This window comes from Mixia osmundae (genome assembly GCF_000708205.1).
Source record: "Mixia osmundae IAM 14324 unplaced genomic scaffold scaffold_15, whole genome shotgun sequence".
Taxonomy (NCBI): Eukaryota; Fungi; Basidiomycota; class Mixiomycetes; order Mixiales; family Mixiaceae; genus Mixia; species Mixia osmundae.
The window spans coordinates 1-18,307 of record NW_014575549.1 but is presented as its reverse complement, the minus strand read 5'-3'; the positions used below and the strand labels follow the sequence as shown (position 1 = coordinate 18,307).

At 55.9% G+C, this 18,307-nt stretch overlaps 7 protein-coding genes across 7 annotated transcripts; 4 read left to right on the top strand and 3 right to left on the bottom strand.

The window, feature by feature from the left end:
• The first annotated feature begins 99 nt into the window (after nucleotides 1–99).
• L969DRAFT_90968 (uncharacterized protein) lies at nucleotides 100–2,084 on the top strand. Its single transcript, XM_014709396.1, has 3 exons — nucleotides 100–250; nucleotides 338–692; nucleotides 747–2,084. The coding sequence occupies exons 1-3, from the start codon at nucleotides 236–238 to the stop codon at nucleotides 1,673–1,675; spliced, it is 1,299 nt and encodes a 432-aa protein (XP_014564882.1). The 5' UTR covers nucleotides 100–235; the 3' UTR covers nucleotides 1,676–2,084.
• On the bottom strand, nucleotides 1,682–4,141 carry L969DRAFT_105970 (uncharacterized protein; the record flags this gene model as incomplete). Its single annotated transcript, XM_014709395.1, has 6 exons — nucleotides 4,016–4,141; nucleotides 3,878–3,952; nucleotides 2,244–3,820; nucleotides 2,090–2,197; nucleotides 1,899–1,997; nucleotides 1,682–1,858 (listed from the first exon to the last, which is right to left on the bottom strand). Exons 1-6 carry the CDS (start codon nucleotides 4,095–4,097, stop codon nucleotides 1,682–1,684), a joined length of 2,118 nt encoding a protein of 705 aa, XP_014564881.1. The 5' UTR covers nucleotides 4,098–4,141.
• Nucleotides 4,142–4,172: 31 nt separating this feature from the next.
• On the top strand, nucleotides 4,173–6,614 carry L969DRAFT_90967 (uncharacterized protein). Its single transcript, XM_014709394.1, has 3 exons — nucleotides 4,173–5,883; nucleotides 5,938–6,049; nucleotides 6,098–6,614. Exons 1-3 carry the CDS (start codon nucleotides 4,328–4,330, stop codon nucleotides 6,536–6,538), a joined length of 2,109 nt encoding a protein of 702 aa, XP_014564880.1. The 5' UTR covers nucleotides 4,173–4,327; the 3' UTR covers nucleotides 6,539–6,614.
• Nucleotides 6,615–6,672: 58 nt separating this feature from the next.
• On the top strand, nucleotides 6,673–9,631 carry L969DRAFT_20330 (uncharacterized protein; the record flags this gene model as incomplete). The annotated part of the gene is made up of 5 exons (XM_014709375.1): nucleotides 6,673–6,822; nucleotides 6,876–8,018; nucleotides 8,068–8,142; nucleotides 8,190–9,102; nucleotides 9,147–9,631. The coding sequence occupies 5 exons, from the start codon at nucleotides 6,673–6,675 to the stop codon at nucleotides 9,629–9,631; spliced, it is 2,766 nt and encodes a 921-aa protein (XP_014564861.1).
• A 46-nt stretch (nucleotides 9,632–9,677) lies between these two features.
• Nucleotides 9,678–13,001, bottom strand: L969DRAFT_97320 (uncharacterized protein; the record flags this gene model as incomplete). The annotated part of the gene is made up of 12 exons (XM_014709393.1): nucleotides 9,678–9,775; nucleotides 9,824–9,883; nucleotides 9,932–9,992; nucleotides 10,041–10,271; nucleotides 10,409–10,477; nucleotides 10,525–10,904; nucleotides 10,953–12,007; nucleotides 12,058–12,167; nucleotides 12,220–12,338; nucleotides 12,398–12,586; nucleotides 12,641–12,782; nucleotides 12,840–13,001. The coding sequence occupies 12 exons, from the start codon at nucleotides 12,999–13,001 to the stop codon at nucleotides 9,678–9,680; spliced, it is 2,676 nt and encodes an 891-aa protein (XP_014564879.1).
• A 436-nt stretch (nucleotides 13,002–13,437) lies between these two features.
• Nucleotides 13,438–15,565, top strand: L969DRAFT_269034 (uncharacterized protein). The gene is made up of 5 exons (XM_014709392.1): nucleotides 13,438–14,025; nucleotides 14,082–14,706; nucleotides 14,765–14,961; nucleotides 15,034–15,390; nucleotides 15,462–15,565. The coding sequence occupies exons 1-5, from the start codon at nucleotides 13,600–13,602 to the stop codon at nucleotides 15,465–15,467; spliced, it is 1,611 nt and encodes a 536-aa protein (XP_014564878.1). The 5' UTR covers nucleotides 13,438–13,599; the 3' UTR covers nucleotides 15,468–15,565.
• A 6-nt stretch (nucleotides 15,566–15,571) lies between these two features.
• Nucleotides 15,572–18,307, bottom strand: L969DRAFT_268981 (uncharacterized protein). Its single transcript, XM_014709391.1, has 2 exons — nucleotides 16,107–18,307; nucleotides 15,572–15,941 (listed from the first exon to the last, which is right to left on the bottom strand). The coding sequence occupies exons 1-2, from the start codon at nucleotides 18,051–18,053 to the stop codon at nucleotides 15,630–15,632; spliced, it is 2,259 nt and encodes a 752-aa protein (XP_014564877.1). The 5' UTR covers nucleotides 18,054–18,307; the 3' UTR covers nucleotides 15,572–15,629.

Sequence of the window (18,307 nt, the reverse complement as noted above, 5' to 3'; positions counted from 1 at the left end):
CGATTCAATCTTTGATGATGATAAACGATTAAGCTAAAAATTGCCAAGCAAAAAGCTGTGCTTAAATTCACCGCTTTTGCGATCGCGCTCGGGCGTACCGGGTGCTGGTCCCGTCCGCTGGGCTGAATCTCTGCATCTCGTCAATCGCCTTCTTCCTTCGCAGGGCGCGAGAGTCGTTTCCTCGATGAGAGACTAGACGGCCCCGGACACCTCCAAGGCAAGCGTCAGCGTGACAATGACCGAGATCCAGGTGAGTGGCAGCAGACTGGCATGCTCGGCCGAGTGTTATGACGAGACAACAGGGCTGACGCCTGGCTCCCATCGCCATGTCTTGCAGCTGCCTCTGTTTGCCTTTCAGTCGTTCGTCGGTCAGCCTCGTTCGCCTGCTTCGATCGAGTCACAATACAGCCCATTCGCTTTCTCACAAGCTACATTTGGCATGTCCGCTTCACAACCAGACGAGGCGGCGGCGGCGGCGGCGTACCCCTACCCGTACTCGCACATCAGCCTTCCTCATCAGAGCGTCAGACCGCGCCCGACGATCGACACGATCAGGCCTGGCGCTTATCTTGATGCAGCTCAGGCCGCATTTGCTTCCTGGGAAGACGAATCGGCCACGCCCGTCGCTCCTCAACCACCCATGCAGACTCTTGCTCAGGCCGTTCTGCCCGTTCCGCGCGCTCAGAGATCGGGTGAGCGCGATTTGTGCCTGCAAGAAATCGAAGAACTGATGAGGATCTGCGAAGCAGCTGATCAAGTAAAGCCTGACTGGCTCACGTTCGCCGATGAGCCTGCCTTCGACTACCAAATGTTGGACGAGGAGAGCGGCCTTTCGCGCAAGGGGTCAACTAAATCGACGCAAAGCTCTTCTTCGGCCTCGTCTGCTGCTTCAATCTCCTCGTCTCAACATGACTCTTCATCGCCCTCATCCAGGGACTCGACATCTACTGCTCGTCATCGCAAAGCAGCACGCTCACGCTCGATCGGGAGCTCTAGCTCGGGACACGCCGTCATGGTCAACGGTGAACGGCGCTACCCATGCACATTCGAGGGATGTGACCAGACATTCTCACGTCGTTACAATATGACGACGCATTTGTCGAGCACACACTTCAGGAATAAGCCCTACCCTTGCCCCGTCAAGTCGTGCACAAAGACGTTCTCGCGTCGCCACGACCTAGGCCGCCATCTGGCCGCCGTGCACGAATCGGCTGAGCCCCTGCCCACAACCGTCAAACTGACGAGCATGCGTCGCGACACGAGTGGTCGATCTTCTCGCTCACTATCGTCTGCTAGCGCGCCTTCGCCTCGTTCCGAGCACAGTACAAGCTCGCCTCAATCTTCTGCCGATGCCTCACCTGCCTCATCGATCGATCGTATGCTCACACAGGCCTATGGATCCGTTGGCATCAAATCCGAGGTCGACGAAATCGACGAGGCGCTCAGGTACATTCCTGTTCCTTCCGAGCTCGAGCATGCGCATGCTTCATTCGCTGCTTTCGCCAACCCCTTTGCTGGACACTACCAGGCACAATCAGCCCCGGTCACCTCTGTCGAGCCGGGCTTTGCCCTGGCTCAGAACCCGCACGAGCAGGACACCCTTACCGCCCAATTCGCTTTGCCAGAGGGAGCTTTCCCATCTCAGGCCAGCCAATTTGGCATGCAATTCTATTAAACAGCATCAGTCATCGATGCGCCTTTGGTCTCGTTCGAGATCCCCAATGCACCACACATCTGCCTTGCTCGAGACGATCTTCTGATCGCTCGACTTGAACACATGCCAGCCTTGACACAACACACACGCTCCTATGAAGGCAGCACGCCGTCTCGCCGATCTATAGATTACAGAGACGTTAAGCTTCGATAGGGCAACTCGCAGCCATCTAGGCCACTCATACATGTTTGGGGGCTTCAGCTCGAGCAGCACTGTCACTCTCCCACCCTGAGCTCTGCTTGTCGACGAACAGACCCGTCATGCCTTGCATCTCCTCTCGAGCCTTACCGAATTGTATCACTTCGTATCATTCGCCTCTCCTGTAATTTCGTAGTATAGATGCAATCAAGGATCGTGTACTTCAGTGTAATTTACAGGAAAGCTGCCTTTGCGCGATCCGATCGAACCCGTCCACCACTCCTCGTTGGCAGGCCGCGCGACGATAGTGATGACATCGTTGCGCTTGAACGAGAGATCTCCAGCCTGTCACAGTATTAGCTAGATGTGAGGCGATTCACATTTGACTCACCTGACCGTTGTAGTCGAATAGCGCAATAGCCTTGCCGAGATCGTCACTCGAGTCGGACATGTCAATGAGTGATTTGTACGCTGGCTGCGTCTCGCGCGTCTTTGTGTCGGTCTTGAGCGTCTGCGACAACCGGGCAGAACCAAGATGAGTACCGGTCTGCCTTGTCTTCTGGCCAGCAAAATTGAAGGAGTCGCCAGGCGATTGCGGCGAATCGAGCCTCGATGTGTCTTGGCTGTATCGAGATGATGTCGACTTTGGCGAGCGACGAGAGAAGCTTTGCAGATCCTCATCGAATGAGTCTCGATTCCGCCGACTCGTGTCGTTGTACATGTCGTTAATCGCCGGTAGTGGCGGTGTTGACTTGCCACCCTTCATACTATTCGATATCAGACGAAGTACACCAGGTCTCCGATTGTTGTACGAGGACAGGCTGCCCACGGGCTCGCCAGAGAAGTTGATCTGATCTCTATTGACGAGATCGTCCTCGTCGTCCTCTGCGCTCTCGTACGTGCGACTGCGAAGAGGAGAAGGTCCGTTATGCTGGTCAAATCTGTCCCTTCTCGGACTGTTCGTATGACTTTTGTAAGGTCTCTGGCTGTTGCGTTCGTTGAAGGGCGAAGTCTCTGAAGGCCGACTGTGCGAGCCGGTCACTGTCGACCGTCGACCGCTCTCACTTCGATGGCCACCCACGCCCATGACTTTGGTCGTATCTGTCTGGCCTCCGATGGCCGCAAATGGATCGTCATCTGCATCGAAGCGCGCTTTCTGGTTCGCGGAGCCCAGACTGCCACCTCGTTCCCTGGCCCGTTGCTTCTTCTGATCGTAGCTAGAAGGCTCCTTGAACGGATCTTCATCGTCAGAGATATTGCTCGTTTGAGAGTTCTTCCATCGAAAGGCCGGTCGGCCATCGTCGTCCTCGTCATCACTGAGATTGCGGAATGCGGTGTTGAAGTGGTTCTTTGATGAGCCACTTGCTGCTGGCGAACGCGAGCCTGCCTGACTGCTGGAGTGATACTTGCCCCCGAAAGCATAATCGCCCTTTTCTCGCTTAGGAGAATCGTCGACCCAATTGCCGTCGAGATTTGAACCGGCCAGTCGCGTGATGGTGGCGATAAGCTGTTCGGCAAAGGGTGGAACCTCGATATTGCCCGAGAGCAACTGCTTCGCGCTGACTTCTGTCCCGTATGCCTTTCCGTTGCAGTCGCTGCGTTCGACAATGACGGATCCCTCGACGCTGACACCGCCAAAGAGTCCGCGCGTCTTTGAGTAGCTGTAGATGGCAGCGATCTTGCCTTTTGTGTTCAGATTGCCTGCCCCTTCTGCATTTCTGCCGAGAGGTCCGACAGCGACGGACATGTTACCTCCTATCGAGATTGACCCGGCGCTCATGAAGGACTCGACGGCAGATTTCGAGTTGAGGATGAGGATGACATCTGTTTGCTCTGCGCCCGCTTGGCCCCCGAATCCGAGGCCGCCGGTGCCTATCGCTGAAGGAGCGGACCATGTACCGTTGGCCAAGCGAGCGATGACGAGTCCTGAGCCTGCTCGTACAGAGGCCAAGAATCCAGCCTTGACGACTGGCATTGCAGCCATTCAGTCAATTGTGCTAGCACTCGTGTCGTCAGGGCACTGACCGGAGTATATCGCAAAGCCTCTTGCGGCTCGTAGCACCTCGGTGGGGATGATGCCATCGAGTCCTTGACTGGCATCTATTAAAGCGATAGTCATGATGTAATCAGCCTCCAATTACCGCGGACGAGCGGCTATCGTACCGACAAAGCTCTGAAGCGTCTTGCTCGCTCGTCTACACTCGAGCGCCAGATTCTGAGGGAGTGGATTGTGTCCGAAGCCCATCGCAGGCCACTGGGAGGCTCGTCGATTGGCGCTGTCGTGGCGCGACAAATTGGCATGGCGACTGTCGCGAGCCGCCGCCGCCGTCGTCGTCGTGGACTGTGCTGCGCGCCGGGCTGAGCGGCAGAACTGCGAGCTGCGAGCAAAGCAGTGCATCCTCCTTGGCAGGATGAAGTACTGCTAGTCCGTCACAGCCTGCCTCCGTCCGACACAGGACAAAGCAGACCGTTCCAATGGAATCCTCGACTTCACTCGATCACCTGGGCGACCTACAAGGCGAACTCGACTCGTACCTCACCTTCCTCAGATCACGAGCCGTCCTCGAAGAGAAGCACAGCGAGGCTCTCGTCAAGCTCGTCAGACAGGACGAGGCCGTAGGCAAGCGGGGCAAGCAGACGACCATACGTCGAGCTTGGCAAAGCCTCAGAGACAGCGCACTTAAGGATGCCCGCGCCCACGCTCTCTTGGCGGACGAGATCCGGAGACAGCTCGTCGAACCTATGACCTTGTTCCGCGATGGCAAGGAACGTATCCGACGACGGATCAAGGAGGAGGACAAGGCCAGCGCGACCAGTCTAACGGAATATACCCACGTCGTTCAGAGGCTCGCTGCTACTTATAGACATACTTGCGAGGCTGTCCTTGCCAACAATGCGCAAGAAGAGGCTGTAGAGACTAGGAAGCGCTTGTTGGGCGCAGATCCGGACCAGCAGGGCGTCAGTCCGCCTCGTTCGCCGCCGTTGCTTGGGTTTAGACCCAGATCTGTCTCTCACGAGCTAGCTACTGCGAATGGACTGCCGACCATCAACACAAAAGTCATCTCGGGTACGACAGGCAATCTGAAGGAGACCCAGACACCAACAGCTCACTCTCATGCCTCCTTCAAGGCGGGAAAGCAACTCACAACCCTGATGAACAGGCTCGGCAGTCACGCGGAGCGCATGAACGTCGCTGCTACCGAACGCAGATCCAGTGCAACCGAGTCCAATTTACAGCGCTCGCTGACCAAGTCTGTCAAAGTCAAACGAGAAGCAGAGGAAGCCGACAGGGAGTATCGCAAGGGCGTCTTCCAGCTCGAGACGCTTCGTTTGAACCGAGACCGTGTACTTCGCTCGTCGCATGATTCTCTCACGCAGACAGTCAGAGAGCTAGGCGAAGAGCTGCATCACCAGTGGCTCGATTTTGCATATAGCCAGCGGGCCATCAACGTCTCGCGATCTGCCACTTGCGATGTTCTCGAGCAGAGAGTACGCGAGATTGACCCAGATGCAGACGCCAGGCTCTATGCGGACGACACTGCGGCGGATCTGGTAGGCAGCGAGCCTGTCTGCTACGAGAATTACTTTGTCGGCAAATGTCTTTCGCTCATCTTTGGCGTCGGCTTGACGGACTACGCTGCAGCCAATCCAGGCTTGCTCGTTCCCATCGTCGTCCAGCGGTGTATCGCCGAGATAGACTGTCGCGGACTGTCCGTAGAAGGCATCTATCGCGTATCTGGCAGCTCATCGAAAGTGCAAGAAGTCGTATTAGAGATCGAAAGAGATGAGAGAATGTTCCAGTTCGACCCCAATGCGCACGATGTCTTCACCATCTGTGGCGTGCTCAAGCTGTACCTACGACAGCTGCCTACCCCGCTCTTTCCTTTGCCGCTCGCGGATCGCGAGCTGATCAGCATGCCTACGAATGAGGAAGAGGCAATGGCCGTCACGGGCACTCTCGCGAGTCGACTGAGACGACTCGCACCGGCTCACCAGGCCACACTGAAAGCGCTCTGTCAGCACCTCGCAAGGTGAGCCTGCTCGAGGCTGCGTTCAACATCAGCTGATGGATAGCGCATGAACAGGGTGGCAGCGTACGAAAGCGAAAATCGCATGTCCGTCAGCGCACTCGCAGTCGTCTTCTCTCCAGCAGTATTCGGTGACGACGATGGCATGGCCATGATCTCAGCCCAACGTGTGAGCGCTTGTTGAGATAGGTCTAATGGGTGCTGATGGCTTGACCAGCATTCTGCCGCGTTGCAAATGATGATACTCTTCCAAGCGACCATCTTTGCCGAGTTGCCCATCTTACCCTCGCCAGGCATGAGCCAACCCAGAAGCAAGAGGATCTCCAGTATTTCAGGCGGATCCGAAGGCTTTCATACTGTCGAAGCTCCTCGCTCCAGTCCGCCTAATCTACCGGGGCCAAATGCTCAAGCAAGCGACAGCAGCCCGCCTCGCGCAGCTACGCTTTCGCGTCGGTCATCCATACGTCGGACAAGCAATCCACTTCGAGGTTCGATCAGCTTCGACACGCCCGTCAGAGGCTCGCATCCGCTACCACAACCGCCGACTACATCGCACGCGCAATCTTTGCCTGCTACGCCTCAAATGTACGACGAGGATCAGGCCTGGACACGGAGCAGAGGTCTGCCGCTCGGTGCTAGACCTATCGGCGTCCCCTAGAAAGCGACCTATATATCAAGACTGATCTATGTGGCCTGACTGAGGCAATACATTCTGTTGTCAAATGTACGAGTAGCGTTGTCTGCTTTGGCGCGTCGCGTTCGTCTCGCTGACTCGTATTGCCACGCACCCGAATGAACCTGCTGAGCTATGTGTCCTCGGCGGCGCAGGCGGCGCTCGCCAAAGGCACAGGCGTGCCCGGTCTGCCAGCGTATTCGATAGGTGAACGAGACAGCGAATATGAAGGGCAGACAATTTGGTCGTTGCACGAAGGCCTCAAAAGAGTCAGCTCAGCGCCTGGCTGCTACCAATCCGAGCTGATTGTGATCGAGAACAGGATGATGCTACGCCGGTGTCCATCTTTGTGTTCAGCTCTTCCGCGTCGTCATCCAACCGCCAAGACAGGCGAGCATTACTACCACTTGCACGCAATGCGTTGAGAAAGCTACGAACGCTACGGCACCCCGACGTGCTCAAATTCCTCGATGGCACCGAAGCAGACTCGTCCATCTACATCATCACTGAAAAGATTGAGCCTCTCACACGCCGGGTGGGCAAAGAGGGAAATATAGACACGAGTAAGATGGGTGAATGGAAAGTCTGGGGACTCAAGAGCGTCGTCACCGCCGTCAAGTTCGTTAACACGTCTGGCCATTCTGTGCACGGCAACTTGAGGCCAAGCTCGATCATGACGACGCCCAGTGGCGAGTGGCGGCTTGGCGGGTTTGAAGTGCTCAGTTCGCCCAAAGACCCTCAGGGCGCTGTTATATACTCCCAAGGCGGCTTGTTGCCTAACGCAGGACAATGGGCCAGTCCAGAGACCCGGCGGTCTGGCTGGGAGGCTTTGAGGGACTGCAATGTGTCTGCATTAGACGCATTCCAGCTTCATCTGCTTATTCACGTGCTCTTCAATGGCCCACTGCCTGTCAATTTCCACAGCGATTCGAATCCGATACTTCCGCCGAGCAGAGGCAACATACCGCCTGCCATCCATGCAGCTATGCGAAGGCTGGCAAATCCGAATCCAGCTTCTCGCGGCTCAGTAGAGACATTTTGTAATATCGGCATGGCTTCTGACGGGCCGCAGGGGACTGGCTTCTTCAGTAGTAATCGGCTGGTCAAACTGACAGAAGGCTTAGAAGGCTTTGCGCTCGCAAGTGAGGGCGATAAGGCAGTGCTGATCAAGACGATCAAAGAGACACATGCTGCCTTGCCGCCCGAGTTCCTCAAGTACAAAGTCTTACCAGCGCTCGTCAAAGCGATGGAATATGGGCCGGGTGGACCTACGCTGCTACCGCTTGTCGTGTCTCTTGGCACGAGCTTACCACCGAAAGAATACTCCGTCTCAATCCTGACACCGCTCGTCAGACTGTTCGGTAGTCCCGACCGCGCTATGCGCATGGCCTTGCTCGAAAATCTACCCCAATTTGCAGATGCTCTCGATGCAAAGACGGTAACAGACAAGGTCTGGCCTAACCTGGTCAGTTCGCCACGTTCTTGCTGTGCAAGAAATTGAGCAATCCGAACAGATGACTGGCTTCGCTGATCTCGTGCCTGTGATACGCGAAGCGACTGTCAAGTCTGTTCTCTTGATAGCGCCGAAGGTGTGGCAAGCATCCGCGAATTCACCTTGAGCTAACGCCGTCTTCAGCTTTCTGACAGAATCCTGAATAACGATTTGCTGCGACATCTTGCCAAGGCGCAGCAAGATCCAGAGCCTGGAATCCGCACCAATACTTGCATACTGCTTGGCCGATTATCGAAGCATCTCTCACTCAGCACGAATCGCAAAGTGCTCATACCGGCGTTTGCAAGAGCCGTTCGTGATCCGTTCGTCCACGCGAGGATAGCAGGTCTCATGGCGCTCATGGCTACGGTGGAATGCTTCGATCGGGACGACCTAGCAGGAAGGGTGATACCTGCTATGTCCATCACGCTCGTCGACAAAGAGAAGCTCGTCAGAGATCAAGCGTTCAAAGCGATGGATACCTTCGTCAAGCGCGCACAATCTCTCGCTGCCAGCATGCCCGACACTGCCATCGTGGCCGAACCAGGACAACAACCGACGCAAGCACAAAAAGCTGCAGCTACGAGTGCGCCTGGCATGGCCACCAGCGCTACGGGAGCAGCCAATGCGCTGGCAGGTTGGGCTTTAACTTCGCTCACTGCCAAGTTCTCTGCGACGGAGCTGGCTACGCCCATCGTAATGGGCACTGTGCCTGCCGCAGCAACCAATGGTCACTCTGGCACGGTTGCTGCGGCTGCTGCATCGAATGGCGCGCCCTTAGTGCCGGGCGCGCAACAACTGAGTGCCACAGCTTCTATGAGCTCTAGCGATGCCACAAGCGATCGCGGTGATTGGGAAGAGCCCGGGCAAGCTGTCGACGATGAAGAGCCGGAAGAAGACGACTGGGGCTCTTTCGATCCAGTCCCAAGAGCAGCAGCGCCACGCGTGAGCCGCTCGCTGTCACGACCATCGCCTCATAGCTCGCCATCCAAATCAGGCACGCTCAAGCTAAAGGGAGCTTCACTCAAGTCATCGTCCGCCCTCGCAGCTGCACTAGGTATGTCCGTACATTCCGAATGGAATATGCTGATGTCATGACAGCTTCCGAGACGCGCGCACCTCAGGCTGCGTCAGTGAGACCAATATCCGTAGCGTCGGCAGAGGAAGAGCCAGATGTTGCAGACGACTTCGCGAACGACTGGAGCGACCCGCCAGCGATCGTGGACGATGGCGCTACAGACGCGTGGGCAACCGATCCTGGCATCAAGACGAACAACAGCTTCAATCTCACGCCGTCACTCACGTCAGCCACCGACGAATGGAGCAATGTCACCTCACCAACGAGGGCTCCGGTCCCGTCAGTCTCAAGCTTGAAGAGTGTATCACTCGCGCCGCCGTCGAAGCCAGCCCCGGCTACGTCGGCCAAAGATGAACGGGCATCGAAGCTCGCGGCGATGCGAGAAGAGCGAAGGGCGAGGATGGCGGCTAAGACTGTTCAGCCTGCAGGGCCGACTGCAACTGCAGTGCCAAGCCCGCCGCCGACAAGTTCGCGTCCGCCGACGACCTTCACTGGATACAAGTACTAATGCAGATTATGCGTGTTGTCAACAACAGTTTTGAACATCGTGGTCCTCAGTTCTCGCTTGTCGGAATCCTCACAAGCACTTCCGGCAGAATGCCCTCCTGCGACTCGCCCTCGCCAGCTTCTTTCCTCTTTGCCGCCAACGACGCTGTTTTGACTGTCAGCTTAGCTATAGCACCCTGAGCAGCAATCTCGCCTAGCGCTAGGTTGGTCGCCCGGAATACGTTGCCCCAATTACTCGCTACCTGTGCGACGGCTACATGCCATCATGAGCATCAGTCTCTACTGAGCAGCTCGCGCCTACTTTCGCCGCTCGTAAGGAGCAGCTCTGTCTGACCTGCGATCTTTTCGAAATATAACGCCAGCTGCAGGGTCCTCGTGAGCTGGTCTAGGCTAGCTCAGTGATGACCTGCCTGTGCGCTTTGCTGCTCTACTTTGAGGAAGCCGTCGAGCTCTTTCTGTTTCTCGCGCAATTTGAGCTGCGCTGACGATAGGCCGAGTTCAGATGATTCTTGCGCGAGTGCCGGCTGCTGGCTGTATGCAGACTGCTGCCGCATGCTCGATGGGCCCGCGACAGCTTTGCTCATCTCGGCTAGCAAGCTCTGCAGTGAGCGCGTTGCTGCGCCTTTTACGCGACGAGGCTGCTATTTGGCTACAGTAGCGACAGAGCAAAGCCGCGATTGGTGCAGAAACCGCGTCAATTGCAGCAGAGTAAAGTCGAAGTCTATGATGCATGGTCACTTGATTGGAAAGCGAATATGCATCATGCCTGACAGCGCACATACACATAGACATATGCAAACGGTGAGAGTGATTCGGCACTCTGCATGCCCGATTCTGCTTTGACAACCTGAGGGAGGTTCAGCCCTGAAATCGCAGACAAGGCACCAGACTCGCCTTCTCATCGTTAAACAGCACCCAGCCTTGCGCAGCTTTGTAGATATGAGCGACATAATGCCCCGAATGCACTGATGGGCCTTTGTGCGAGATGAAGGCGTGCAAGCGATACTTTGCGGGCAAGTTTGTATTACCCGCTTGCTCGATGGCTGTGGACGTAACCCCAGGTGCTACTGGCGTTTCGTCCTCGCCCGGATCATCTGTGTTCTCAAAGAGCCAGCCAACGGCTGCTTCCGAGTTGTTGTTCGACAATCGTAGAGCCTTGCGAGCTTGACTGGGCGCGAATCCCATGTCGACCAGTCCAGCGATCAGATCTGCAGACGGCCCTCCGCTTGCCGAAGTAGATGGGGGCTCTACCGCTGGTAAGGGCGCATCGATGTCTGTTGTCGACATTAGCGCGTGGAGGTATATGGCCTGTTTGAGCTCACCCTGATCTTCCATGTGTGCGAAGAGCCAATTCATTGCCGCTTCCGCATCTGAATTGCCGGTCGCAAGCAAAGCCCTCTGACAGCGAATGGCAGGGAAGCCCATGCCTTCCAGTGCAGCCATGGCATCACTGTTGAATATCGGACCCGTCGCCTGTACCACTTCGTCATTGGGAAGCTCTTCCTCTTCTGCGATCTTTCCCGAGGAGAGATAGCGATCGAGCGATAATTCTCCAAAGGGCACTTTGATGGGTACGGGTACTTTCTGAGCAACCCAGTTGACCATTTGGAACCGTTGAGCGTGTAAGACTAGAACATCAGGAAATGAAGCCAGCCGCGTCTGGGTCGTTGCAGATCGAGAGGCTTGGCAGGCCGGACAAGTGAATTGCAGCTCGTCAGGCGCAGTGACATTATCGAGACATTCTTCGAGCGTGACTTGTTCGTATTCAGTTGTCACTTGGGCGCCTGTCGCATTTAGTGTCTTATGTGTCGTACTGTCATCCTGCATCGGTTTCGGCTGCATACGGACGGGCAGCGATAAGGCTTCCTGCGTCTGGGTCTGGTACTTCACGCGCTTGCAGACATCGCATTGCAACTTTTGTTCGAGCTGGAACTGAAAGAAGCGAGTCGGATCGCGAGCAGCAGAGCCGTCTGGCCCGAGCATGCCTCTATTGTTCGTCTGTATCTGCGCAATGAGATGCCGGAAGAAATCATCGGCATCTTGTTGTCGCATTGTCGAGAATTCTGCGTGGTTCTTGCCGACGAGGGCCTTGAACATGCTTGGTTTGATGCCTGCTTGGAAGACCGGCCCATCCTTCTTGCTATCGTCGCTCTCCGCTCCTGCAAAAGTGTGCGTCGTTGCGTCCCGTTCGGGCTCACGAGGAACCGCGTATCGACCGGACAGTAAGCCATCCGCAAGTTTGCCCATCTGACATTCGAAGCAGGTCGCTGGATCGTCTGAAGTGCATAGCAGCGGATGACTGCCAGAGTTGAGCACGTAGCGAGGACTGAACTGATCGAGCGAGAAGACCGTCTGCATGACCGATGCAAGATAGCAACTGCCCGTGTCTTCTCAGCTGCGAACCCGCTTCTGTTATCGTCAATTTACCTATTGCCGAGATTCTGCATTCCTGTGAGGCTGGGACCGAAGAGCGGCTCGAGCTCATTGCCCGCTTCGTCGGTCATCGCAAAATCGAACTTGAGATTCTGCTCTACTTGCTGCTCGCCATCTCGTCAGATCTCACTCTCCAATGAATGAGCTAAGACCGACCAACTCTGTCATGCTCTTCTCTGTCTTTTGCTGCTCTTGCACAGAGATACCGAAATGCTTGAGATGCCCAGTCAGACTGTTATCGATCCTGGCGTCGTTGCAGGCGTAGCAGTAGACATCTGTGAAGCGAAGGTCTATCGCTTCAGCAGGGCTCTTGAGCGTTTGGAGACGGACTCGCCTGCTGCGCCTTCGGGCGTGATGGTGCCCAACTTGACAGCTACGGGGTGACCTGTGGCATCGAAATGCTCGAGAGCGTGACCATTTCCACCTATGCCACCGAACTGCTTGCGACCGCAGCTGAGAGCGCCACAAGTGAGACAGAGCCAGAGATTGCCGGTCAATTCGCAAGACGAGCAGTGCGCCAAGCCTGGTGAAGTGAGATTGTCTCAGCAATGCCATCCTGGAACAGACGAGGGCTGACCTGCTGCTTGCAGACGCAGAGATGAAGCCTGCTCTAGCTTGTTCGTATGAGCGCACGACGTGATCTCTTCCTCCCACGCTTTTACTTCAGACTGTGCCGCGCTCGACATCGAAGTGAGTATGCTTGCGACGACGAGTGCGGTCTACACGCGCAGGAGTGTTGAGCGACGACAAGCTCCTCCATATTGGGACACTCTCACCTGCACATTGCCTTGTATCGGGGCACCAGGATGGGCACAGGCGTAGCATTTGAGCGTCGTTTCGAACGAGTATTTTTCGTGTTCTGGCGCTTCTTCTCGAATAGCCAGCTTCTTCAGGGGCGGTTGTTCCTCACTTGCCGCCTGCTTTCGAAGGTTCAGCATCTCGCGCATGCGATCACAGCGAGCTCAGCTGCCTTGACAGCCTGCGGCTTTCGTCTGCGTTTGATATTGACGGCCAAAGCATGTGTAGACCCCTTGCGGTCAAAGTGGGTCTGAGCATGGTGTCGCTCGTTGCTCGTGTAGCTCGGGCAGCCTCCGTTGAAGCATGTCAGGCAGACATCGATGCCCTCTTGTCCGTCCTGCATCCGTCAGCCTGCTAAGCAATGGTCGATGTTCAGATGCTGGTGGACGGGCCTGGTTGTCGAAGCATTGGGTGCACTCTTCCCGATGAACTGCTTGTGAAGCTCGGGGAGGACGGAGAGCGAGCTTGTCGAGGTGAGGGCAGTCCATGCTGGATGATGACTGGGCCTCGCCAGCTCGCGGAAAGTCGACGCAGTCACGTTACGCGGAGACCGTGAACAAGCATTTTCACTCAGAAAATCGCGCCTGAGGGGGCTCCCCTTAGGGCAAGAAAGTCGCGTGAGCCCAGCGCATGCCCAGCCGTTCGACGGGCTCGACTGCTTCGATAGCCAGCAGTACTGCCTACTGACAGGACGTCTACAGGCCTACAACAGTCAGACACGTCGCAGTCGTACCCAGCATGGTCGGCCGTGTACGCAAGGCCAGCAAGAGAGCGCGGGGCCTCGATGGCCTCGAACCGGTCGCACACGTCCCTAAGCGAGCTGCCATTGTTCAGAGAGGCGGCAGAGCGAAGGGAGCAAGCGCTACGCGGCCTGATGCTCTTCCGCAGGTGCGCGAAGAGATGTCGCGACCGTCGAATGCCGACCTGTCAGGCCCGGAGCGCTACGCGCTATTGGCGTCTTTATACGACGAGATAGTCGCACGCACGCTGCAGGAGCACAGCGTCATCGAAAAGAGACTATGCGCAGCACTGGGTCTTCAATCTGACACAGCGTTAGATGAGGAGCGCTTGCAAGTGTTCACGGAATGGCTGGGAACCGTGCAGGCTTATGCAACCGAAGGTCGGATGACCGAATTCGAAGCAGATCCGCCTGAAGAATTTCAGGTATGATGAGGTCATGATGTCATGGACAATAGTGCTGATCCTTCTGGGCGATCTAGGCTTACCGCCAGCAGCACGCCGCCGCTGTCGCTGCCGCCGCTGCCGCCGCCGCGAACCTTCCGGCAGATCCAGCATCCCACATTAGGCCAAATGCTGCCGGTGCGACGTCTGTTGATCGCATGGACGGTGCCGATGATGATCAATCTACGCNGCAAGCCCGGCCGCATGGACTTGGACAGGGTCAATCGACACGAACCGACGTGCCGGTCGATCCTGAGCTGCTTCGCCTCGGGCCTGTTGCGCTTAGCTCAGGCAATTTCGGCGTATCTGGTGATCAAAGGGTCCCATCTGCAGGTAGCCAGGCAGACGGTCAGGCGTCATCTTCATCTCAGCAGCCTGGGAAAAGGCCACCTGCCTCTTCCTGGCGTGAGGCCTTCTTGCGACACATTGTTGACCGTNGAGAGCTCTACGCTTCGGTAATTAAGGATCCAATCAAGCAGCAGCAGTTAGTCAAGACCACGATGGATAAAGCTGCTGCCGAGGAAGCGGAAAAGGCCAGAGAAGAGGCCGAGGGAACACGAAAGCGCAAAAAGGTTGTTGACGGCAACAAGACGGCAGGCAACAACTTCAAGCTACTTTGGCGAGACGAGCAAGGCATAGTGATGAGCATGACTGGCAAACAATGTGAGGCTGCACCGTCTTACCCGTGCACTCGCTCATTGCTTGCTGCGTTCGCGTATAGCTAAATGGAAGCAAGTGCTGCTCCGCTACTGCGCTCCTGATGGATTGAGCGGGTCTACAAATATAGCATCGCACACTGGTCTTTTGCCTGCGCTCACGCCTATGCAAAACTATTATAAGGGGCCCAAAACTAAAACGGAGAAGAAGAAGAAGGCGGAGAACTATTTCTGTTACCGCAGATACCAAGACATGGGCATGGTAAATATCTTGGCTTCTGCGCCTCATAGCGCCTCATACGTATGCGCTGATACTGGCGTGCGTTCCATGCAGATCATCAAGACAGAAGCGATATTGCCAGGTCAATTCTTTGTCACTTTCGGAGCGCGAGGCGATAAGATAGACAATGCGGCATCTATGGCAGAATCCGCCTGGTGTCCAGCAACGAAAAAGCTCCACACCGGCATCAACTACGTCCACGCATCTGCTGACCTCATGCAGGATGAAAAGGTCCGAGAGGCAATCTTGAACGCTGCAGAGAAGATCTTCGAATTCGGCTATAACCAACGCAAGATATACACGGAGGAGCAACGTCGCTTAGAGGACGACGAGCCGATCGACGACGCCGTGAATGGTGAACAGGGCACAGTTTCTGTGGCGAAGTACCGGGCTCTGCAGAGACAACTGAAGGTGATGCGTGCAGCCCTGGCGTCTGCACAGACTCGAGCTCAGACGGATCATCCTGGACTCGAATCCAGCAGCGATGATCAGGACGATCAGGACGATCAGGACGGCTCAGAAGCTTCTGCATAATAGTCTTCCCTTTCATTGCTCGATTACGCTATCTTAGTTTACGCTTGTCTGCCAGGAGACAGGCTTCCCGNAGCGCTCGCTGGTTCGACGTGCGAGAGGGGTCTTCTCTTGTATCTTTATGTGTTCGGAGATGGTGTACGGCTCAATTGCATGAGCTCGATGCGGTTGCGCTCAACCATTCCTTCTTGTCGAGCAGCCTCTTCGACAGGGTCATCGACAAGCGTATCTTCCTCTGAGTCGCTCGCGCTCGCATGTTCTGAGGATTGCGCGCTGAAGCAGCCCGCTTCGTCATCGGAGCTGCCAGGTTGGAATCTTTGCACGGTCCCTTTAGACAGGGCTACGATATTCGATTGCTTGAAAGTAGCCCGAGGCTTGCATCGTGCGCGGCTGGTCGCTCGAGTCGTGTTGTTCGCATTGTGACGCTGACGCTGGCAGTTCCATGTCAGCACAAAGATCCTTGCTAGGGCTATGGCATTGCGCTCGTTTGAATATGACACCGATGTTCGGATGCGCTTAAGACAGGCATTTGCAACCTCGGCGGCGCTCGTGTTGATGTGTCGAACCTCCTTGTGATGAGCCATGTACTTGCTGACGAAAGCATTCGATGTACACTTTGTGTGAGACTTGGCATGCAGTTCATCGATGAGGAACAGGGTCTTCTTGAAATAGTCCGGTTCGCGTTGCATGCAGTATGGCCCTAGTGCACACGCAAAGTCGTAGACGACTACTCTGGGCGCTCTGCGAAAGAAACAGTAAAGCGCCGTGAAGATATCGTTCCTGCCTTCCGATGTCTCGATAAAGTGGAACCCGTAGCAGACAAGGTGATTACACCAGACCAGGAGCATGCCGCCAGTCAAGCCTGCTTTCCTGTATTCGTCATAGAACTTTTGGCAGTGCCTTTCGTCGTACGCGTCCTGGTCGCCATCGTTCGCTTCTGTAGACGCTTCGTTATTGTCAACTCGTCTAGATGCTGCGGAATTCTTCTTGCTGCTGTCACTACGCTGGTCGTGTCNTAGGCTGCTGTAGGTTGGCCTCTTGCGATACTGTTGGCCGTAGACTGAACCAGTACGCAGGGAATCGATAGGTGCAAACGCTTCCGGCGTCGGCGGAGCTGCCTCACGACCGTTCTTGAGCATCTCAAAGGCAGACAGCGTCCGCTTGGATATGTCGTGCAGAAGGCGCTCGAAGGGTAGCACTCGCTTGCCACTAGCCGCATAGATAGAACAGAGCGTGCCTAACACCGGACAGTCCTTCTCGAAGAAGCTCTGATGCTGCGCGAGAGCTTCTCGATATCGCACGGCTTGATCTGTCCGCATTTCCTGGGGCCTGTTCCGCGCAGCTATGCACCATTTTTCGAGTCGTTTGGCAGCTTCGGACGTGATGAAACTAAGGATAGAGCCAGGGCCGAGCAATTGAATGATGAAGTCACGATGTGGCCTAATCTCGAGGTCGGTTTGCCACTGATGCTCCGTCATGCCGGCCAGATACTCGAGGTAGCGCTGTAAGACCGTCAGACTCGCGTTCAGTGTTGCTTGCTCTCGATGTCGACGCCTCGCCAGGTCTTCAGGGCAGATCACTCTCGACAAGCGAGCGAGATCCTCTTGGAACATGTCTGCAGACGGCAAGGCCTTTTCCTTGTCCTTGACTTGGCCGACAAAGGCCGTCAGGAGTCTCAAGCGTAGGTGGTAATCGCTGACGTATTGCAAGCCTTTCGTCGGAGCCTTGACGTCCGGAAAGACAATGCCCGGATCGGCCCTTGTTGGCGCCCGTAGATTACCAGACACGCTCGTCTTGTCGTATCCTGCGGCGTATCCGTCGACAATGACGACCTCTGGATCGTCGCCACAGATGCTGCACTTCATGTCGTTCATATTGCGCACTATGTCGTTGAATGCCATGTATCGCCGAAATGCGCTTGCAAAAGTCTTGGCCGACACGAATTTGGCCATCGGATCCGATGCTTCGTNCAACAACGATGTCATGGCATGGAAGGCACTGAAGGGTGTAGCCATGGTGATCATATGTGCCAGGTAGCTGTCCAGAATCTCGTGCGTGAATACGAGGCCAGAGCCCACTGAAAAGAGCTTCTGAGCACGAAAGTCGCCTGTGATCCAATACGACCGGTCTCGGATGCCGCCGCNCTTTTTGTGGGTTCTTACTGCTCGTGGGCAATCATTGTTCATGCACTTGGTGCACTGAAGAAAGGACATCAGCGTACACGCTAGCAGACGCAAAGATCGCACCTCGATCATGGCGTNTGAGGGCGCCGTAAGGCCATAGATGACGCCAGTTTTCCAGACGGTGTCCTGACCAGGTACAGGCTTGTACGAGCATGTACAGGCAGCGTGTCGATCAAGCCGGAGCACACGCAGCGTCATCGGCTGGCCCTTGATCATCAACGTCCTCCACTCGCAGTCTTCAGATGGTTGGTAGTCCGTGCCATGAGCCAGTCTCACGTCTTCTGAGTGAACAGCCCAGCGAGGCGCACGCCTTGGCATGTTGGACTCTGCCCGGTCGCGTCTGCCTCTGCCTGAGGCCATGATCGTATCTGCCGCCGCCGTCTCTGACGGGGGCGTGTCTTCTCGCGGGCGCAGAGTGCTAGTTGTCTGTAGGGACAGTGCACGCACAATCTGATGTTGCGCTAGGTCGCGATGTTCACAGCCTTTGATGCGCCGACGAGCGCAAAGTGAGCAGTGCGATTCTGGCGGTAGACGATCGGAGCTGTACGTAAGGGTGACGATGCCCCGCTTGTTGCTGGATTCTTGCGTTCTATTCGCACCTCTGACAACCGAGA